The sequence below is a fragment of the Rattus rattus genome, chromosome 3 (genome assembly GCF_011064425.1).
Source record: "Rattus rattus isolate New Zealand chromosome 3, Rrattus_CSIRO_v1, whole genome shotgun sequence".
NCBI lineage: Eukaryota > Metazoa > Chordata > Mammalia > Rodentia > Muridae > Rattus > Rattus rattus.
The window spans coordinates 200,806,228-200,830,240 of record NC_046156.1 but is presented as its reverse complement, the minus strand read 5'-3'; the positions used below and the strand labels follow the sequence as shown (position 1 = coordinate 200,830,240).

At 44.4% G+C, this 24,013-nt stretch overlaps 1 protein-coding gene across 1 annotated transcript in view; it reads right to left on the bottom strand.

The window, feature by feature from the left end:
• Iqgap2 (IQ motif containing GTPase activating protein 2) overlaps window positions 1–24,013 on the bottom strand; it is a 274,420-nt gene that overhangs the window by 82,024 nt on the left and 168,383 nt on the right. The window contains exons 10-13 of the mRNA XM_032897047.1: window positions 21,328–21,491; window positions 17,266–17,426; window positions 13,220–13,344; window positions 4,680–4,843 (exon numbers count right to left, since the gene is read on the bottom strand). Coding sequence (XP_032752938.1) covers window positions 4,680–4,843; window positions 13,220–13,344; window positions 17,266–17,426; window positions 21,328–21,491 — 614 coding nt within the window. The remainder of the gene's footprint in view (window positions 1–4,679; window positions 4,844–13,219; window positions 13,345–17,265; window positions 17,427–21,327; window positions 21,492–24,013) is intronic.

Here is a 24,013-nt window from a genome sequence, read left to right as displayed (position 1 = left end):
TGGCTGTCTACTTTGGGACAATCTTTGCTTGATATTGTGATGCCAACAATATGTTTTTATTCCTATTATTTCCCAAGGCTAGGCTGTGGGGAGGCAATACATAGAAATGCCACCAAGGATGTACACTGGAAAGTTCTAGGAATCTAGCGGAGATTAAAACAAAGAAAAACAACAACAAAAAAAGCATACATAAAAACTCGGCTGAAGAAACAGAGTCATTTCCTTTTGTCAGAGTCATTTCCTTTTGTCAGGCTGAGAAACAAAACGAACTGTGGCTGGGGATGCAGCTTAGTAGGAAGGCGTGTTTAGTGGGTGTAAGGTCCTAAGTCTGATCTCCAGTTCAACAAACAAAGAACAAACCTCTAAACCGAACTGTACGCTTCCAACCTTCAGTGTTTGAATTTGACAGCAATGCTCAATGCAACTTGTCCCCGATGCCTAGGTTAGAGGAGTTTGATTCCTAAACTCTCAAATCTGTGTTCAGTGCACTAAGACGGCAGTAATACAGATGCTTCTGTATACAGGCTGCCTGCCCAACATGCTGCCAAGACGTGGGCTCTTAATAGAACCTTCTGATTGTCAGAAGGATCCTGTGATGATGGCGGAATGTTCCGGAAGAGACCCACACTACCTGCCGGAAAAAGCTTTGGCCTTGTGCAGTTGGCGCACCTCAAAGAGAGGGACCCGGATGTGTGGGCAGAGGATGCCCCCTGCTTCAGAAGGACCCAAGCATCTCTAACATAGGCATTGCATGCACGGCAAACACAGGGCCCCCAATAACACAAATAAGCAGGACTTTTGTCTGTTTCTGTGCTAGGTTTCATTCTAAATGCTATAGGTACACACACACATGCATGATTGTGCACACATGTAGTCATAATGCCATTAACATATTAAAATATAAAACACACATAGGCTGATGTCTATATGCAGGTGAGGGCTGGCACAAGTTAGGTCACAGCCATGTTTGGACAGTAAAAAAAATAAGGCGGGGACAAAGCTTTTGTAAGTTGGGAGAGAAGGGGAAGGAGGAGGATCAAGATGGAGATGGAGAAGGATGACCCAGGTCTGGGTGGTCTTGAGTTTCCAAGGTAGTTGAGATGGATTTCTATAGGTAAATTTATCTTATCTAGGTGGGCGGTTTATATCCTTATCAATTGGTTGTGAGTTTATTGTGTGGATGTATCGTGGATTGAGAATTTAACATATAAATCTGATTGATAAATTACAGTTTATTGAATCATGATTTCACTGGGTTGTTGGGAGTATGAGCAGAGTCTGTAGCAGGGAGCTGTGATAGGCCAGCCATGCTGGACTTCTCGAGCCCCGATTTTACCCAGTAGCTGGTACCAGAGAGTTCATGGCTAGCAGGGAGCCAAGGCTAGCAGGGAGCCGCCAAGAGAGATAGTAATTAAGAGATAAATTATGGTTAGCTCCACTTGGCCCCACGGGTGCCAGAACTAACACTAGAGACTGAATGGCCCACGGACCGCCTGGGTCGGAGAGTACTTGGGGGGCAGTGTGGGGCCTCTAAGATAAAGGTGCCCCTCAGTGCCATTTGGCTCTACAGGTGCCGGTGCTAGTGTGGGATTAGTTTCATTTGGCCCCATGGGTGTTGGAACTAATACTAGAAAACAGCTTAGCAGGGTGCAACACTGTTACCCCTCCCTGAATGCCTGGATCAGAGAGCCTGGGGGCAGCATGAAGCTGTTGAGATAAATTAGCCCCAGTTCCAGTTCCAATGGCCTGACGGAGACGGAACTACTGAGAGAGTACAGGAACTGTCCCTGCCGCTTTTTTTTTTTTTTTTTTTACTGCAACAATGATATATTATATACAGCTATAAAATATATATATATAATACAGTTATATAATATATATTCTTATTTGACCCTTATTATAATACTATAGAATAAGTATTCCTTTAAAATTTTGTTTTATTCATTCATTCATTCATTCATTCATTCATTCATTCATTATTCATTCATTCGAGACAGGATCTTTTTATGTAGTTCTGGCTGTCCTGGAACTCATTCTATAGACGAAACTGGCTTCAAACCCACAGAGATCCATGCACCTTTGTCCCCTGAGTGCTGAGATTAAAGGCACGAGCCACTATGCCCGGCTACAATAGGCATTCTTATATTTTTACTTTTCACCTGTGAAAACAAATGTAGAGACATACGATAGGTAGCGTCACTAAAGTCTCACAGCCAGGACCTGAATGGTACCTACCTATAGCAAGGAGCAAGCAACCTGTGGGCCCAACGTAAGCCCTCAGCTACTGCTTCAGCACCCACCGTACCTACCTGCGGCCACGATTCCCCACCATGACGATCAAGGACTCACCCTCCGAAACCATGAGTCCCACATTAAACATTTTCTTGTAAGTTGCCTCGGTCATAGTGGTTCTTCACAACACTAGAACTGCATGGCAGTCTTTACCCTCTCTTTTACTGGCTGTATTACCCTGAACCCCAACCTCATTCTTTCAGATAAAGCTGCATCTGCTTTACAAAGCAAGGTCTTTGTGAAGAACAGCCAGTCCCTGGGAAAACACGGCAGACAAGTGACCTGGCTGCCAGCGCTGACAAGAGTGCCCTGCCTCGGCTCACAGATCTCTGGACTGCCAACGCGGCCACTCAGTGGAAGCAAACACGGCTTACATTGACCAACGAAAACCCTGCAAGCGTTGTTTAGACGCTTAAAACATCTAAGTGTGGAAAAACAGCTCAACGACATCTCCTATATCCGCTTTCTGGAAGTTTCTTCTCCTTTAGAACTATTTCATGCACATTTAAGAGCATGTCTTAACACTCCCAAGGATGTGTATCCCATTTTTATGTATGCTAAAGTACGTTAGTTTAAAAAAAAAAAAACATTTAGGTCATTTGCTGGACTGGGAATTCTCCCACCGGTTAGTGTACTTGTTTGCTGCACAAGACCTTAGGTTTGACTCCAGTGTTACCAAGGGAAAATTATCTGTTAAGGTCCTTATTTGTCTTTTCTCCTTGCTGTGCGGGACGTCTCTCCCCACTTGTCTTAACACCCATCATATAGGTTTCTCAGTCGGGTGGACACAGTCATGATCCCAGAACCAGTCGCCTTTCAGAAGTGGGTTGGGGAACCAGCCCCGGGAGGCTTCGGTCATATTGGCTATAGTTGTGTGGTTTGTTTGGTGTTGGTATCCACAGTATATGCTATAGCTACACACATACACACGAGAATCATGCACACAGTGCTGGAGAGATGGCTCAGCAGCTATAAGCCTTGGCTATTCTTCCAGGGACAAGGGTTGGGCTCCCCAGCACCCACCCTAGGCAGCACACAGCTAGCTACCTGCAGCTCCAGTTCTAGAAGGACCCAAGTACACCTGCACTCATGTGCATATACATGCATATATATATGTTATATATGCACATAATTAATAACAAATCTTTTAAGAACACACCTGCATATATCTATAACGCCATTAATATGATGAGATATAAAAGCACGTTTATTTATATATTTCGTATTCTGGCTTAACTGTCACGGTAATATTACAGGGCAGGTGTTACTCTCAGGCTGTGCCTGTGAAAATAAGCAAATGGGGTTGTGGCACCTGAGTCCACAGAGCCAGGATCTGAATGGTGCCTGCCTGTCTCCAAAGCAAGCAACTTTCCCTCTCAATGTTGTTATTTCGCTGTCTGCCACAGATGGTTATTTAACTCCTAGTTCATTATCTCAGAACTCGTGATGATGGGGAAATGATTTCAAGGGCTATTATGGGAATAAAACGAGAGAAGCTTAGCTATGTGGCCATGCCTGCAAACAGGAGATGCTCAGTCCGCATCCCTGACCTGCGCTCTAGACGCAGTCCTTCTCCTGCTCCAGAGGAGGCAGACCCTGGGTTCTAAAGGTGTCGACAGGGAGCTACTATTCCTTCCTGCTGGGTCTGTACCTGAGGATATGGATGACAACGATGGCCACTGTACCAGGTGGCATCACTTCCACCCTTGAGCGCTAGATCCTACAAACCTCAACACTCAGCCCAGTATCTAAGAGCACGAAGTCTTCCTGAGAGACCCCTCAGTCTAAGTCCAGATGTAAATCGCATCACTGCTCATCAAAAGGACTCCAGGTGAGTCCCCTCCCATGCCTAGAGCAGAGCACTGACCATACCATGCTGACCCCCTCGCCCACCTGCTCGACCACCTCTTCCTTCTCCTTCAGGCATAGCTCCTATTCTATCTCCATGGCAACCTCTCTTAAGATTGTGGAGCACAATATCTCAACCCTTATTCCCTCCTGCTCTTCCTCTGCTCTAAAGGAAATAGCAGCTGCATCAGTCAGTTCCTGACCACCTTGACCATAAAGACAGAGAACTTTCAAATAGCGTCATGTGCCCCCTGCAACTCACTCCCCCTACCCCCACCAGATGCTGGGCCCTGCAGGGGAACAGAAGATATGTACCTAGGAACTGTACTCTGGATAAGAATTCACCTACGACTGAGTTTTCTGTGGACGAGAAGAAGCAGCAACCTCCTTTGGATCTGCATTTTTCTGTTCGAAACTAGGAAAGCAGCCTTGTTTCATTTTCGTTCACTGATATAAGAAACTCATGAAATGTATGAAAAATGAATCAAAAGTCTCCCCCCTCTTCCAAACTTAACTCAAGAGATGTAACTAAAACCTACCCTGAGTTTCTGGGATTTTGTGTGGAACAGAACATCCTGGTAGTGATGGGCACAGTCTGGGTCCACACCTCTGATGTTAGCAGTGGGCAGCAGCAAGGTATCTAAAGTCTTCAGAGGGTTCCCTTCGTCGATGGCTTCATTGATGTACCCGAGAACTACCATTCCTACAGAGAGAAGAGCAAATTCTCTAAGTCATAGCACAAGACCCACTCCCTCATGTTACAGGCTACAAAGAGTTAAAGATAGACGCGGTGCAGCTGGAGGTAAGCGGTGAGCGTGAAGAATCAACGGCACTTCTATATGTGTATGGTGTGCATTAGAGTCCAATCACAAATCCACTCCAGTGGGAAAGTAATGCACAGTTAGGGATAATTTAAGAAGTAAGACACACATATATCAAGAACTAGGAAACAATGTAGCGGGTGGCATCCAAAACACAGGCGAGGGCATCTCATGGCTGTAGATTTAAGACAATGTTGCAAAGGTAGAAATACTCCTCAGGGGAGTTAGGGGAACTGGGAGGAGAGGCTGTAGTAGGGATATATTCTATGAGGGAATAAGAAGGAAGGAAGGGAGGGAGGGAGGGAAGGAGGGAGGGAGGGAGGGAGGGAGGGAGGAAGCAAGCAAGCAAGGAGGGAAGGAAAAAAAGAAAGACTCCTCAAAAGATGTACTGTATGAGAAAATAAAAAAGAAAGAAAGAAAAACTCCTCAAATTGACACATTGACATATAGCTCCAGGGAAATGTCTATAAAATGAAACAAACAAACAAAAACCCAGGAGCCCTTTCACAAAACAGAATGTGAACCTTCAGACCCCAGGATGCACATAAAACGCAAGGAGCCCAACCAACCAATGGAAAGAGGAAAATGCTGGAGGGTTTTCCCCATTCGAAAACTCATTATAGAGTTACAATGACTAATTCTGCAGCGTGTTGGCATGAGAAAGCCATACAGATGAGCAAACCAGAAGTGGGGATCCAGAAATAGCCCTTTCCACTTATGCTCAATTTCTTCTTCTGACAAGGGTACCAAAACAAGTCAATGAGTAGACACAGTCTGTAAAGACAGTTGCTATAAATCACCTGGTGCTGGTTCAACCACATACACACCCTGCTGAACACACTTAGACCTATATATGAAATCCTGCACATAAATCAACTTAAAATAGATGCCAGGCCTGAATGTAAAGACCCAAACTAAAAGTTATAAAAGTCTTAGAAGAAAACATAGGGTATATCTTAGTGACTTCAGGCTGAGTAATTGGCTTTTTAGCTATGGTATCAAAAGCACAGAAAAAGAAAAAGAAAATCAGTAAGCACATGGGATTTTGTCAAAATCAGACCTTCTGTGCATGAAAGGTTTCTATCAAACAAAATGAAAGGGCAGTTTAAAGAATGGGGCCAACCATAATTATTTATATCCAACATAACTAGTATGCTATATTTAAAAAGTGCGCCTATAATTCAACAAACAATTAAAGGATGGTGACATCAATTTAAAATGGGCACAGGATTTAATGAAAATTTATTTAATGATGACGCACAGGTTCGGTCAGTATAGGAAGAAATGCATAACATATTAGTAATTAGGAAAATGCAAGCCAAGTCATAGTCTGATGATGCCGTTTTCTAACCACTAGGATGACTATAACAAAAAAAGATCACCCACAATAAGTGTTGGTGATAATAAGTTGTGGCGATACTGGAGAGAAAAAGGAACCAGTACACATTGTTGGTGGGGATAGGAAATGGTGCACACTCATTGGAGAACAATTTGCCAGGCCCTCTAATACTACATAAGATCCCCATGTGATCTAGCTACTCTGCCTATGAACACCCAATTGAAAACCCAGTTCCACACAAAACCTTGAAGGTTTATAGCAACATTATTTATAATAGCAAAAAACCCAGAAGCAATGCAAATTTATATCAAATAATGAATGGATAAACAAATGTATTTCTGTAAACTAGAATATTTTTTGACCTAGAAAGGATTATAAAAATATGCCAATACACTGTGAATGAGTCCTGGAAACATACTAAGTTAAAAAAAAAGTCAAACACAAGAGGCCACTATGTACTTTAAAAAAAAGTATGCATATGGGTGTTGTGCCTGCATATATGTCTGCGCACCACATGTGTGTCTGGTGCCTGTGGAGGCCACAAGACAGCACTGGAGAACCTGGAACAGGAGTTAAAGAGGGCTGCGAGCTGCCTTGCGGGTGAGGTGCTGGGAATCCAATTGGGGTTTATCCAGAGGTGGAGTTAAGTCTGCTGAGGCGTCTCTCTAGCCTCACCTCTAAAAGGCAAATATCATGGTATGTAATTTATATTTTAACAAGCGTAGTTTTAGAAGAGGCATAATTCTGCATATGAACAGCAAGAGGGAAACTATTTTAGTATCAGTCTAATTTAGACGATAACACCAAGACACTAGGTGACAGGAGCAGTGGATGAGACCTTGACAGATTTAATGCAGATGTTCAGAAACGTAAAATGCCAAACCAGAGAGTTTTGGACATGCATTCTACTCTTTGTATTTATTTTACTTCTGTGGCTGCTGAAGGGTCTTAACACAAACAGTTCGAAATCAAGCCCTTTTCCCATTGGGAAAATGGATGACCACACAACTCTGGAAGTGTTCAGTGGAATTCTGGGTAGCAACGGAAATGTTCCCTTTCGGTTTTGTGGCAGTCATTAGCCACGTGTGACTATGGAGCAATTAGCACGAGGCTATGAAAAATGAAGAAGGAAATGCCAGTTGGCTTAGCTGTAAACATTTTCAACAGTCTCATTGTGGCTGGGAAACAGATAGGCTCCATAGAGATAAACAAGGGCATATTAGTAGGAGTTTTAAGGCTCAAATACAGAGAATGATTTCTTACATTGTTTACCTAATAGTAGACATTATTAGCCTTGAACCCTAATTCAAGTATGTAACAAAGGGGGGGCAAGCAAACCCCTTAATTTGAATAATGTCTAACATATCGGAAGATCTTAGGACACAGACTATATAAGGACCTAGAATAAAAAGCAGAGAAGCTATGCAATGGAACCTGAAAATTTTATGCAGCTTGGAGAAAAAAATGGATCTGATTGAAGAAGGCCTCTTTTCTCATTACTACCATATTTGAAAAAAAAAATAAACTAGCACCCAGTAAGAGATACACAACACTAGGTGGACATGTACACATACATATACTCATGTAAAAGAGTCACAACACTGGGAAAACATGTGCACATACATGTACTCATGTAAAAGATAAACAACCCTGGGAGAACATGTGCACATACATGTACTCATGTAAGAGAGTCACAACACTGGGAATACATGTGCACATACATGTACTTATGTAAGAGATATATGACACTGGGAGGACATGTGCACACACAGGTACTCATGTAAGAGATACAGAACATTGGGAAGACATGTGTACATACATGTACTCATGTAAGAGAGTCACAACACTGGGAGGACATGTACACATACATGTACTCATGTAAGAAATATACAACATTGGGAAGACATGTGCATATACATGTACTCATGTAAGAGATACACCACATTGGGAGGACATGTGCACACACAGGTACTCATGTAAGAGATACACAACATTGGGAGGACATGTGCACACACAGGTACTCATGTAAGAGATACACATACATGTACTCATGTACTCGTACATGTGCACTAACAGGGTATGGGGTGACTTCCTCCTCCTGGGTCAGTGAACACGACCTGGTAGAGAAGCTAAAAGCCAAGGAGCAGGAAGTTAGGAAACACACTCTAAAGGTCAAATGTTCTCATTGTGTGTATTATTTTTTATGAAAAATGATCCCAAGACACTTGACAAATATAATCAGCCATAAAACCCCCAACACCTCAAGTTTTAAAAACTTTGGCATTCAAATGAAGCTAACATTTTTCTAATAGTTGACCTTACCATTAGCATTCTGTCTAAGCTCCACCCCCATGTTACCTGGCAACAGCCAGGTGTGCCTGATACTATAAAAGGGGCTGCTTGTCCCCTCCTCACTCTTGCTCTCTGCTCTCTTGTCTCTTGCTCTTCCCCTCTTCCCCTTTGTCCCTTCTCTCCCCATTCCCCTCCCCATTTCCCTCCCCATTCTCTCTACATGCTCATGGCCAGTCTTTACCTCTCCCCTCTTCTACTCTATTTCTCTCTTGTCCCTCTCCCTGGTCTCATCCTCTCATTCAACCTTTCCACACGGAACCATGCTGGCCTGGTGTGGTTTGTCCAGACGCTAGCCAAGATTTCTACCCTGACACTTACAAACACCACTGCTCTAGGAATGAAGAGATTTAACCCTGAGGGAAAAGAGTTATCAAAAACTCTTGCAGGTTACAATACTTAAATGTTTTTAAAGTTCACAAAACCAACTCTTATTTCTCTACCATTCAAATTAAATGAGTTTCAAATATGTGGTGAGCCATGGAGATTTCCAGTGTTCTCATCCTCTCCTACTTATAAACTGGAGCGCTCAGGAGACATCAGATCATTCACTGGACACCCCTGTGGTCAGGCTGTTCTGAATACCTTCAAACACCCCATGCAAACATGATCTTAGCAGAACCAAGTGTGAGAAGAGGATGTCCATATATCCTAAGGGCCGGTCACCTGGCAAAGCTTGCATTCCGGCTGACTGGATGGAAACCATCTGCTTAAGTTCTTGAGCGTGTATCTAACAACACAGCCTGCTGAGGTCATAGTAAATGATGTCATCGGAGTGGAGGAGCCTACCCAGAAGCCCCTTGGCTACACCTGTCTCACTCTTTCTGTTTATACACGTACGAGGTAAGTTTTATTTGAATAAAGATGGCTGGGCCTCAGTCCATGACCTCCTTTAATCCAAACATGGTGCCGTGACGCTCCAGTCCCGTGACGGCAGGCATTCTTGGAGAGTGTGAAGTAACCTATAAGGAATGGCACTTTGCCAAATTTTAAAAGCAACCATCTCAAACATGAAAACTTTCTTGCCGGTAAAATACTATTCTGTAATTTTGTTGAGAAACATGGGGCTTCCAGGAAGATGTCAACAGAACATCAAAGTCTGGAAACACATTTAGCAGCCTGTTATCCAATCTACCTTCCATTTAAGATGCCTTTTAGCTGCACCAGTCAGACCCAGGAGTGGACCTCTGACCAGATGGCCAGGACCCTGCTCTTTCATAATTCCCATGAAAATTCTCAGCTCTGTCAGCTGGTTTAATTACTGTATTGTATGTCTCTTGTTTGATCATCATAAGGCATTAAAAGGAACAAGAGGAATGATGAGAGGAGAGAACAGGTCTGAAGGTTAAGAGAATACTCACGTCATGGAAACAGCAGGAGAGGGGGGTGTAGGAGAGGAACTAGCCGTGTGTGTGTGTGTGTGTGTGTGTGTGTGTGTGTGTGTGTGTGTGTGTGTGTAAGGAGATCAATAAGATCTATCAATGACAATGTTATATGAAATCTTAGTACGTAAAAAAACCTTTCTTGGTATGTAACCGAAAGCTTAATCAAAGTTTAGCTTTTTAAGCTATCCCTTTAACCTATGATATTACACACAATACTTCAGGAATTCTAAACAAAAGCATGTGTTGAAGACGGGAAGGTACCAGAGCATGAGGTGGGAAGGGGCTGGAGTTAGAGGAATGCAAAAGGTTGGGGCATGGAGGAGGGAGGAGAGGGGAGCAACAAGGATGCTGGAATAAAGCCATTAGGAGGGCTTTACATGCTGAGTTTTAAAATTAAAATCTTTTTTAAATACCTCATTTTGCAAACAGGAAAAAGAAAAACCAGACCAAAACACGTGTAAATTAAATACTACATAGCAAATTTCCCAAGTGTTAGAAAGGGGACTATTGGTATCAGGAATTGCCTTTGGTCACTGTTGCCACAGCAACGGCCATACATTCCCAGAAACCCTTTTGGCTCAATTTGCACCTCCACCTGGGAACCTTTACATCACATTCCAAATAAAAGGCAGACTCCTCGGATGGCTCAGTGGTTGAGAGAGCTGACTGCTCTTCCAGAGGTCCTGAGTTCAATTCCCAGCAACCACATGGTGGCTCACAACCATCTGTAATGGGATCTGATGCCCTCTTCTGGTGGGTCTGAAGACAGCAACAGTGACATATTCATAAAATAAATAAATCTTAAAAAAAAAAAGGCAGACTCCTCCACCCTTGCCCGCTTTTCTCTTCTTTCTCTCGCCCCTTCCCTTGTCTTGTTTCCCCATTAAAATCCCACCACAGGGAACCGTGTTGGTGTTGGTTTGGTGTGCTCTTTCCTCAACGGTGCAGCCAATATTTGATATTTAATAACAACAGGGACGATATTTGAAATAACCTCCCCGAGGATGAGCGCGCGACTTCCACGATGAGATGTGGATGGATTGTAAGGATGGCTGTAACAGTCAAGAGACTTTAGTTACAAATCATCTCCACTGTCTCTTTAAGGCATTCAAAGGCTTGATTAGTTCTCTTCCCACAAAGCAGAAGCTGAGAAGGGGCGCTCCTCCCCCTCAGTGTGACAGGTAAGGAAAACCCTGGAACCTAGGCACAGAGAACAAACCTACACCTGGTTAGGCACCACGTGCAGATATCCCCAAAACAGACCCAGAGAAGTTAGAAAACGCAGATGGGACCTGAAAATTTGTTTTGCCTACCAAAAGAAATCCTACCCAGGGGGGATGGGGTCTGTGTATAGGGAGGGCAGGAGGCTCCAATTCAGAGTGGCAGGAAGTTCAGAGTGTAGATGGGGGAGTTCAAAATTAGGGCAACAGGCCAGGTCAGGGACCACTTTCTGTGGTGAAACACATAACCTCAGATGTCCATGCACACACACAGAGGTGATTTCCACCACCTGCACCCCCAGGATGCTAAAATCTGCTCAAATCACTGCTTCCCTCTGGAGGAGCATCTGGCAAGAGCTCCAGGCTCCCATGCCAAACACATTAGATGAGCTACTCAAGGTGTCTAATTGCAAAGATTTTTACACGCCTCAAGGACAGGAATACAGAGACGGCGACAGCCAGCCAGGCTGTCCCAAAAGATGGTTAGATGTACACAGGACAACGAAAGAACTGAATCATGACAATGTTCAGTAAATTCACACCCACTGCACACCACAAAGGCAGTGCACATTTTCAGTGGGACGGAGTCCAAGCGGGTAAAAACCTTGAAATGCCTAAATGCAAACTTGGCAAAGCACTCCCAGGAAACAGCCAAGGTTAGCTGACTGGAAGAAGAGCGAAGGACTCCAGACACAGCATTAGGGAACCAGATCTGACACCCTAGCGGAGCTCACCAGAACAAAAGAGTTTAAGACTAGTGAGGAAAATGCCTGGTTCATGTTAGCATTCTAAGCTCCACCCCACGGTTACCTGGAAACAGCCAGGTGTGCCTGACACTATAAAAGGGGCTGTTTGCCACCTCCTTACTCTCTAGCTCTCTTGTTCTCTCTCACCCTCTTCCTCCTTTGTCTCTTCTCTCTCTATTCCATTCCCCCCTCTCTCTCCATGTGCTCATGGCTGGCCTCTACTTCTCTACTCTCCCTTCCTCCCTTCTGCCTTTCTCTGCCCTACTACCATCTTAACTCCCCTCCCCATGCCCTGAATAAACTCTATTCTATACTATACTGTCCTGTGACTGGTCCCTCAGGGGTAAGGGATGTCTCGGCTGGAGAGGTGGCTCAGCGGTTACAGAGCACTGACTGCTCTTCCAGAGGTCCTGAGTTCAATTCCCAGCAACCACATGGTGGCTCACAACCATCTGTAATGGGATCTGATGCCCTTTTCAGGTGTGTCTGAAGACACCTACGGTATACTTATATAAATAAATTTTTTAAAAAATAAAAGAAAAAAAGAAATGAAGGAAGGAAAAGGGTAAAGGAGGGGGACAGGGAAGAAGGAAGGAGGGAAGGAAGCCTGTGCTAGAAGGGAGGCCAGTGATTTGATTGGTTCTAAGTCATTGCTGCTAATAAATCAACAAGCTTGGCTTGCTTTTATGATCAAAGTGACAACCCAAGGTCTAAACTTGTTCTTTCGTGCTGTAGGAGTGCCGGAGTCACCCTGCTTTCTGTTCTTTTACTGTTTGTGTAAGCCACAAATGGAGAAGGAAGCAAGGTGACGTCAGGCTACAAGCTCCTGGAACTTTTTCATTCCGTGCCTGTTCATCGCCTTAGAAACAACAAATCATCATATTTGAGCGAAAGGTCAGAATAGATTCCAAATATTCATTCCTAAGATTGGAAAGGATGTCAAAGTTCAGAAAAATGTGCAAATGAAAGGCAAAAATACAAAGATGAAGGCATTAAAATGTAACCACAGAGGTGCTTTTTAGGTTCAAAAAAAGTAGGAACCCGCTTAATTTACTTTTGTATCTTTTCATGTATTTTGGTATGTGCTTTGCATAATACTTTTATAATAATTGAGTTAATTGAATGCTTCCATGAGCAAACTCTTACAATTCTCATCTACAGAATACACATACGTGTTATTCTCTGAGTTCGTTACAGAAGGAAGAGGTCTCATACTTACGCTCATTTTCTTCTTGAATCTGGTTATTAATCATATCAATACAATTCTGAATTTCATTCCAGCTTAAGGTATCTTGCCCCTGGGATAATGCTTCCTGTTTAACAGAGAGTAGTGCGTCTGCATAACTGGAAGAGAAAACAGTAAAGCCTCAGGTCAGACTTCTCCTACTCCTCTGTCAATTCCTGCTTCTGAAGTTTTACCCACGGGCCAAGTAGAGATGTGGCAACCAGCCGGGCAGAGGTAAAGATCTTTCTAAAGAGACACTTTGTGTTTCTCTAAAGAGACACTTTGTGTCTCTTGATCCATTAGAATGTTTAAATGATGGAACCCAAAGAAAAGAGAACTTATTCTGGGAGAAGGAAAGTATACCAGCCAGAACAGGAACTTAGCTCCTGGAAAGAGACTGTATTAAGTTCTAATGACTTGTCAGACCACCTTACAGGATGAGACTCAAGCCAGACAGCAATGGGTCACTGGTGGGTGGGACTGCACATCTTCTGAAACTGCTTACACGTGCCTATACTTGGCTCTCTATTTAAACTTTGATCTCACTTCAAGACCCCTGAGATGAATGTGGGGATTTTTCTGGATCTCTTTGTAGCCACAGTGACTAAGTCTTCTTTTCTGTTCTCTGATTTTAACTTGGATCTTTTAATCGACTTATTGAGTACAGGTTGTCAAGTCTGACTTGGGACCCAGGTTGCTGCCCCCAGAGTTCAAGAACAATATCCTGAGGTTAGACAAAGAGTGGACAAGCAGGTCAAATTGTCTTGTGCAGCTTTGTCTGCACATGTCAGACTGGCTTTGATAGCATAGATATTTTTCTTTTTTTCAAATGCTTTTTATTTTAAAATTATGTGTATGCAGGGGTCTCTGTGTGGATATGTGCCAGTGTCCAAGGAGGCCACAGCCAATGGATTGCCCCGGATTCAGAGATAGGCAGTTGTGACCATCCTAATGTGGGTGCTGAGAACTGAACTGGGTCCTCTGTGAGAACGGCACGCAGTCTTTAAGTTAGCATCTCTCCAGCGGTACCGTCGAAACGGGGTCCAAGAATGAAGCCGTGTGAAGAGAATTCTTAGTGCTTGTGAGGAAACTCTAAGAAACCAAGACAACAATCTTCTGACCTTCAAAACGGTCTAAAAGGAGAACATTAAAAAGAACCTGGGAAAGTAGAGGTAACTTCAAAGAACTGGTTGGCAGGGGTCAAAGGGGAAGTGGGAGGGACAAAGGGGCAGAGTCCCTTCCCCAGACAAGCACTGGCCTAATTACTGAGTCCTCAGAGCAGTTCTGCGGATGTGACGTGCAGAGAGGCTTCTCTGTTTTACTTTGCTTATTTTTGTCTTTACAGATGAAGAGGAAAAAAGATTTGGGTAGAGGAGGCCAAGGAGAATAAGTTTGGCTCCCCCAGGTCTGTGTTCTCTAATCATTAGCTCCCAGGAAGAGGCAACCTGGCTGGAGTGAGAAGAATAAATTAAAAAGCATCCTCTTCAGTAGGCAAGGTGCTCAGACTGTGCTGGGTGAAGGCACTGAGTTCCTGATGTGGAGAGCATGCATAGAGACAGAGAGGCAAACAGGTTCAGTGTTGTCAGTGCCAGCCTGGCTGAGGCATACAGGGCTCTCAGAAGTCCAAGACCATGATGCCATGCAGACTGGAGACTCAACTATGCACTAAAATAAGCTTGTTCTTTTCTGCTGTTGTTGATTATATCTATATTATTGTGTGTGTATGTGTGTGTGTGTGAGTGTGTGTGTGTGTGTGTGTGTGTGTGTGTGTGTGTGTGTGTGTGTGTGTACATGTTGAAACAGAATCCCAGTAGCCCAGGCTGGCTTCAAACTTGCTCAAGGAGCAAGGAGCTCAAGGAGGATCCTGAACTCATCTTCCTGCCTCTGTGCCCTCAATGTTGGAATCACAGGTATGTGCCACTATATCAGCCTTACCCCTGTTCTTTTTAAGTTATTATTATCATGCAGGCAATGGGGCTCTCAAATGGAGTGAGTCCATTCCCTTAAGTGGTATTTGTATCGAGGGGGGGCAATGTTGACCATAGACTGGATGACTGGACCACGTGGAGGGAGGGACCTGCTGTCAGAGGGCAGGTGGCCTGGTATGTTTGACAATTGCTTTGCCAAGAGTCACTGTTAGATTTAAACCTTCTCCGAGGAGCAAGCAGATGTACCTCATACTCTGGCATCAGGAGGGCTCAGAGTTTGGTTAGAGTAGTGTGAATGGCGACCAGGGGAGGAGAGGAAGGAGGTGGGAGCTTCACTACAGACACTACTGCATAAAGGGAGAGACACCACAGCCGTGAGGATGGTCCCTGGAAAGGGAGTCGTTTGCTGAGTACTGGATACAGAGATCAGCTGGGCACAGTGGACCTGGACATAATTAGGTCTCTCACAGCCTGAGGGTTCCGGCCAAGGGAAGAAGAAAACTTGAAATCAGACAGATCTCTAAGCTTGGAGCAGAGTATGACGAGGTTGGCAGGAGTAGAGGGGGAGTCACTGAGTAGGAAAAGCATGCTGGGGGGTGTGTTGAGAGCAGGAGGTTTTGCTCAAGGAGAACAGGAGGAGGAATTTCTTCAGGAGGACTAAAAAAGGCAACTCCACTGCCCTGCAGTTCTTTTTCGCCATTTTGTAGGTGCTCAAGTGACCCGACAGCATTTCCTCCGAATCTAGGAACTCTCAGTGTCCTACTCCATTGTGCCTGACGCAGCTCTAGTTATCCATCAGGTTGCTGGAGCCGGAATAGAATCACGGGCTAAATTTTTGTCAAGATCTGGGTAGACATCGCCCCCTGGTGGTCACAACAATTCAGGGGCCACTCCTTTGTCCTATCTGATCTCTAATTCCAGGGCTGAGTGCTGTGTGAGTGTGCGTGTGCGTGTGCGTGTGCCCGTGCGCGCGTGTGCGTGTGCCCGTGCGCGCATATGCGCGCGCACTCGCGGAAAGTTCCTGCGTTCAGGACCCAGACGCAAAAAGAAAAGACAAATCTCTCGTTTGTCTTTTAATTCCATTCCTCTCTCTAGATCCATTGCAGTGGTCCATCCATGTGACTAGCAAAAGAGGTTATCTAGGAACCCAAACCGAAAAGGAAGCTCTCACACAGAGGTGTGACCCACGGTGCTTACAAGGCTCTTTTGGTCCAACAATCAGAGGAGGGAGTGTGGGGGCCGCACTTAGGGTCCTTAACCTTAGATATTTCCTTGTTAATAGAATGACTCTCCTTGTCAATAGAATGACATTGTACATATTCCTGACGCTCCTAAGAAGCCGGAAGGGAGGTGTATTTCCTTTCTTTTTTCTGTAAATTTAATTTTTTTTACTTAATCACTTTACATCCCACACACTTCTCCCTCCTAGTCATCCCCTCCCACAATTCTTCCTCCTTCCCCTACCCCTTCTCCCCTGAGTGGGTGGAAGCCATCCGGGTATCAACCCCCCCACCCCCATCCCCCTGTGCCCAGCCCCCACCCACCCACCATCCCTGGCACTTTAAGTCTCTGCAAGGCTAGGGCACTTCCTATTGCACTGAGGCTACACAAGGCAGCCCAGCTAGAAGAACATATCACAGGGACAGGCAACAGCTTTTGGGATAGCGCCCACTACAGTTGTTCAGGACCCACATGGAGACCAAGCTGCACATCTGCTGCATATGTGCAGGGAGATCTAGGTCCAGCCCGTGGATGTTCTTTGGATGGTGGCTCAGACTCTGAGAGCCCCAAGGATCCAGGTTAGTTGACTGTTGGTCTTCCTGTGGAGTTCCTATTCCCTTCAGGGCTACAATCCTTCCTCCTATTCAGGAAGGTTTATTTTTAATAGTTCTTCTAGGTATTAGCTTAGGAGAAAGTCAGTTGTTAATACAAGATGATAATTTTGTCCCTAAGGAAGGATGATAAAGAAGGCCTCTATGGCAGAGTGGACCAGCTCTTGAGGAAATGCAAGCAGGGTATGTGGACTTTTCCGCTAAGTCATTAATGGGGGGGGGCGGTGATCTGCCAAGCACTTTTTTTACCCTGAAAGAGCAGTTGGGAAGTGCTCCTTACCGGTCCACGTGTGCCTCATCCAGATTGTTGAAGCCTATGGTGGGGCTTCTGAGTTGGTTCTGTACAGCCACGAGGTCATTGCTCTCCAAGGCCTGGTTTAGCAGAGCAACAGCGGACAACATTTCCACGGCAATCAGGAGCTCCTCGTGGGCCAAGTAGTTCTGTTGGCAAACACAGGGCGAAGTGAGCTCTGGGAATCACATGCACTGCACATATGTGCTCTGGACACAGGATGCATTTGACATGAACATGCCCACCTGCTCTTCACTGGCTTTCTGGAAAGCCGGGTAAATGGCTCCTAGGTCCCCTGTGATTACTGTTTTGGGAGCTGTGTTATGTATAACCTACAGTTACAATGTCACAAGTATCCCGTGGCGGAGCTCTCCTCTCAGTGGTGCTGGCTGCCTACCAGGCTCCATCTAACCTGGTAATTAAGTCACTGGTTAGATGAAGCTGGCTGCTGGTCCAGTTAAGATCTCAGTACAGTTAATGACTGGAAACTGGGCCCAGGAAAGAAGAGTTTCAATGTTCGAAACCAAGAAAAACAAGTGATCTGTAAGCCGAGGAAGTTGATTCTAACCCCCAAAAGCTAATTTTGGTTTTATAAATTGGGTAGAAAACTTAAAATGTGGTATAAGATTTAGATATTTGATGTAATTTACGGTAAAGCTCTCTCTCTTTTTCTTTTGTGGGGGGAGGTAAAGCAAGGATGAGCCTCCAAATTTACATATTCATGAATCTATTTGGATTATTCATAAACGTGTTAGCTCTCAGAGCATCTTTTTCTCTCAGTACCTTCTTCTATCTGGTCATTTTATATCATTTTAACCAGTTTCAAAAGGGATAGTTCTTTTGTTACACTGAAGGGGGGCAACTTTAAAAGTTACTTAAAAAAAAATTGGCTATACAACTCTGTATTTAGAATATTATGTATGCAAAGTATTTTCACATTAACATACGCATTACAGCTTTCTGGATGGCCACAGAAAATCTTAAACTGATTTCAGCATGATAAGGCACCATTTTGTTGACAGCAAGCAGGGAACTGTAGCCACCGAAGGGGCATTTTATCTAAATGGCACACGTTGACTATAAATTTGCCTCCTGATGATGACAGGGTAAGACTAAGTACAAGGTTGCAGCCAGTGCTTAACACTTCCTCTACCTGTTCCAATGCACTATTCACACCTGTCCGGTGGGTTATGATACAGGACAAGAAAGCAGGAATGGAGGACTCTGCTGCTGCACCCACGGCTCTGACTAGACTGTGTGTGACGCAAGTGTCTGAGCTTCAAATCTGGGAGAAGTGAGAGAGGAGAAAAAGGTCCTAAGAACAATGTTTTGTTTTTGTTTTTTTTTAAATCTTTTTCTTTTACTACAAAATACTCATTTCTATGTAGAAAATGTGTGTCTTGATAAGTTAAGAATAAACCAACGAATCCTCTAATCCAGGGACTGGAGAGGTGGCTCAGCAGCTGAGAATTCTTTCTGCTCTTCCGAAGGACCTGAGTTCAATTCTTCAAGCTGCTAGGAAACTTCTAACTGTGACTCCAGCTCCAGGCTAACACCTTAGACCTCCATGGGCATTCACAACACACAGATACACAGGCAAACATACAGACACATACAGATACCCACACACAAACATTTTTTAAATTCTATAATCCAAACCTTTTAGGCTATAATTGCTTGTTTCTAATCCACTAAGATTTACAGGTGTTTCTCACTTTAATTGACTATTAAAAAATTATATAATATTCAACATACCCCAATATGTCTCAGCTTCTGGTTTTTGTTCCACTTAATGGGGACCTTTTGTGAAGATCATTATTCATTAAAATAATTTATTTACATGGACTTACTTATTCCTCTGTGTGTGTGTGTGTGTGTGTGTGTGTGTGTGTGTGTGTGTGTGTAGATGCCAGGAGCAGCTCATGAGAGACAGTTTTTTTCCTACTGTATGGGACCCAGAGATCAAGCTTAGGTCTTCAGGCTGGGTGGTAACTGCCCTGTACTTATCAAGTGATTTCCTAGGGCCTCATTATTTTCCTAGCATCCTTTTTACTGGCTGTTCAATATTCCAAGCACAGGAAAAACAGCACAAATGAAGTAATCTTCTATTAGTACCAATCAACATGGAGTTAGAGTCTTTTTTCTCAGTCTTATACATACATTGTGAAACATCTCTGGGCCCGGCTCCCTGATTCCTGTGCTTCAGGCTCGGTTTTCAGAATGCAACAGAATCATGAGTCTTTGTAACACACTGGTCTCTACCAAGGCTGCACAATTTCATGTACCAGCTTCTCCCCAAAGTGTCAGCTGCTCCATAGTTATTCCCACACCCAGGCAAATATTTGAGTAACCACCAATCTAATTTTACACACACACACACACACACACACACACACACACACACACACACACACACACACACTCATTTTCATTTACACACGTGTTTTATTTTGTGACCTCTCCATTCATGGTTTTGTAAGCTGGTTACTCCTACTGTTCTTGGTCTCCTTTCTGTGGTAGATGGCCCTGATTTTGACTGTATGTTTATGTGGTTTTTCAAGACAGGGTTTCTTTGTGTAGCTCTGGCTGTCTTGGAACTCTCTCTGTAGACCAGGCTGGCGTCCAACTCATAGAGATCCGCCTGCTTCCCTCTCCCAAGTGATGGGACTACAGGTGTACACAGCCACACCTCGTTCTGGTTCTGATTTTTAAGATCCAGTTGATATTTGTCTATATTTCATTTAAACTTTAATTTACAAAAACTTATTTAATAAAGCTAGGCCCAGTGGGACACTCCTTTATCCAGCACCCTGGGCAGCAGAGGCAGGAGGATTTCTGTGAGTTCCAGAACACTTGGTCTACATAGTTATTTTCAGGGTCAGCTAAGGAGACACAGGGAGACCCTGTCTTAGAACCTTTACTTATTTATTTTATGTGTATGTGTGTCCGGCTTGCATGTATGTTTGTGCACCACATGCATGCTTTGTGCCAGAGAGGCTGTCTGATGCCCTAGACTGGAGTCACAGATGGCTGTGAGCCACCATTTAGGTGCTGAGAATTGAACTTGGGTTCTCTGGAAGAGTAGCCTGCGTTCTTAACTGCTGAGCCATCTCTCCAGTCTAGAACTTTGAATTTTAAAAAATTACCTTTATATTTAACTTTTAATTTTATTTATTTATTTTTTTATTTTTTGCAGAAGGTGATGTTGGGCTAAACACGGCTTCATACAAGCCAGGCAGTCATCTAACCTAGAGGAAATTATTCTGCGAGATATGTGCTGGGAATCAACGCTTTCTGATCATCTGGTAAATACTTCAAAGGACTCCATATGCAATGACCCCTCCTCCTATCTGCAACACTAGCTCTTCTCTCTATGAAATTCTTGACCTTGCTTCCAGTGCACTTCCTTTTGCTCCTCTCTACTGCTCACAGACTTTGAATAAAACACTTATATAACTTACATGAAAACGACTGTTTCATACTTTCAACATACCAAGGATCATGAATTTACAAATCAAAGCCATGGTGCTAATGTTCCTAGCTGCAGATTTCTAGAAATGCTGATTTAAAGCACATTTCATTACAGTCAAAATTATTCCACACTATTTTTTAATTATGTGTCTCCGTGTGGGCCTGTATGTGAGTAAGTCTGCAAGCGTCCATCCCTTGGAGGCCTGATCAGGTGTCTCTGAAGCTAGAATCCAGGTGGTTATGACCTGTCTGACATGGGTGCTCAGAAGAGACCTTGGGTCCCTGCAAGACCAGCATGAGTTCTCAGCCTTCTCAGCCCAAACACATACACAGAGAAAATAGCAATAGCCTTTTCTCGTGTGTGTCTGCACACACCAGTCCTGGGTTTCCGTGTTTTCCTCTTAGACCAAAGGCAAGAGTTAAAGGGAAACTGAACCCTCGGACTGACACCAAGGGCCACTTAGGCTGGGTCTGTGTACCAGCTGGAGATGCTGTACCCCTGACCCTGACTCCCCCTTCTCTCAGCAGCCTCCCTTCTTGTTGGGACTTGGTATGAGGGTACACATGGCTCTGCCTCACCGATGTGTTCTGTTTCTGGAGGTTGAAGAGTTCATTTTGATACATAGCAGCAGCAAAGGGATAGACAGCTGGCAGCTGGGCTTCCGGTTTCTTCAGTGCAAGCAGTGTGTTCTCGGGGTCGCCTTCCCGAAGGACAGCATTGATGTGGTCCACGGCAGCCATCCCTGGAGGGTGTGGGGCATACTAAGTGAGAACGTACGCTTTCCTCTGCTGACCTGCCCAGCCAGCCCGTCTTCCCAAGGTCCTGATGTAAGGCAGTCAATTTCCACAAATTCTGAAGAGCTGGGGTTGGCGGTGGGCAAAGCTTTGGAAGTCAGTCAGTGATTCAGGTCACCCAAATGCCTCAGGCTAGCTCCGAGGAGAGCCACAGCACCAATAGACCTTGAGTTCTGGATCATTCCTGCTAGTGTGGCATCCCTGCAAAAGCTGTGTGTGTGTGTGTGTGTGTGTGTGTGTGTGTGTGTGTGTGTGTGTGTAAATGTGTGTGTGATACACTGGTGTGTGGCGTGTGCGGTGTGTGGGCACAATGTGAAACTCAGAAGAAAACCTCAGATGTTACTTTTCACTTTCTACAATATTTGAGGCAGGGCCTCTTCAGTCACTAACTGTCACTCACTCCCCACTGGCCCAGAGGCTTCTGGGGCTTTGCTCTGGGGATTTGAACTCAAGTCTTCACACGTCCGTGGCAAGTACTTTACCCACTAGGGCATCTCTTTGCCCCACTTCACTCCCAAAACTTTTCTTTCAGGAGGAATGCCTCTTTTCTCGCCACACCCATGATGCTACCAAAGTACTTGTGTCCCGAGGATTCCCCGTCTTGGGAATCTCAGTGGCAGTAGGTAAAGCTGGGACACGGTGCTCTGTATGTTTACTCTGTGCTAGTCTTCGTACTGCCCCGCCGTACAGGAAATCGTTAAGGTATGTGAAGACCAGGAGCAAGCCTTGGCCTGAGGCTGTAGCCTCCCAGTGGATCCACACATCGTAAGCCCACGGCAGAGTTTGATGTCCTGCTGCTCTACGGTCTGAAACAACCAACCCTAAGTGCCTAATCCCTCCATCAGGGATAACATCCAGGCAAGCAGGGCAAGGGTGCTGGGAATAGAAAGTGAGCTGTCCCCGGTCAAGAGAAAACCCGAGAGCGCCTTCTCAGGAAGGCATCTGGGACCTGCGATAACAGACACGCGCTAGTCTATCTTCCTAACGGCATGGCCAGATGGACCTTTTCCCACAGGAAGACAATTTATCTCCCAAGGAGCTTTCCTGGAAATTTCTACTGAGAGATATCACTTAATAGCAGGCAACATGACTAATGGAACCCCCTTCACGTCACCCCTCCTCCAAAATTTACACTACACTTAGCATAAAGGATCCACACAGCCCAAACATTGTTTTTATTCTTAGAATTCACTTGGAAAAGAAAGAATTCCAGAAAGGCAGGACTTGTAACTGTGCTATATCCTGTTTTGTTAGTATTCTGAGGCCTTCCAGCTATATGGGGGATTACCTGGGGTTACCCTGGCAGGATTTTTCTCCACCTCTGAGAACTTTTTAGATACAGGCTTGTATGACTGAGTAGTAAATAATTTCATAAATATATTCCAGAAAATCATGTCCTTAAAGTGCTCTTAGAACTATTTTTCCTTGGGGCTGGAGAGATGGCTTAGGGCTTAGGAGGCTTTGCTGTTCTTCCACAGGGCGGGGGTTTGGTTTCCAGCATTCATGTAGGGGCTAACAACTCCCCAGTTCCCGGGGAGTTACTGACTTCCTCTGACCTCTGTGAACACCAGATAAGCTATGTGGGATACACACATACACCCAAGAAAAACATTTATACATAAATAAAATCTAAATTACATAAAAAATCCTATTTTTTCCCTTTTTTCTCAAACCTACCAAAATTGTCTTTTTTTGCATTCTGCATTTAACAAAACTCCCAGTCCCAATGTTGATATTATATACCACATAGAAGGCTTGTGACGAACCCAGAAGCAAATGACTGCAGTCCAAACACAACTGAAGTCTCTGAGTAGGGGGTCACTGACCTATGCACCAAAGCACCTACCAAGGCCATTAACTGGCCACTATGATTGTAAAAGCTTCGGCATGAACATAATAACCCTAGAGGTTGGGATTAGCTTGTAGACGTACCTACACTTTACTTGCAGAGTACGAATAGCCCACTGTCACACCGTTGTTTACACAACTTTCAGTTCCACTGGACTATAACTTTTCCAGAAGAGATGGAAATTCCAGAAGACCCAAGCTACCAATCAAGACTGCGCGTCTTTACCAATTTCAACTTATGCTGATGGTACAAATCGCCCATGGCCTGACATTTTAAAATGGAAATGAAAATAGAGCCGATTTGGTAAAATCTGTGGTCAGGAAGTTAAGTCATTGGGTATCAAGTAGTTACTTATAAACACTTCAAAGTCTACGGGACCATTTCCTCTCGAAACCCATGGAGCTCAGATGTCTCACTGGCAGTATTGATTTCTTCCTGCAATTCCTTTCTGCGGAGGAGAATGAAAACTGCAACCTTCACAAGGAGCAGGGAGAAAGCCCTGAAGCTGGGCTTCCTGAACCATAACCCACATGTTCACAGTTTCCTTTTTATTCTTAGAATTCACTTCCATCAACAGATCAGTGATCGATAATCCTACCACAGTGAGGAGGATGGTCTCTG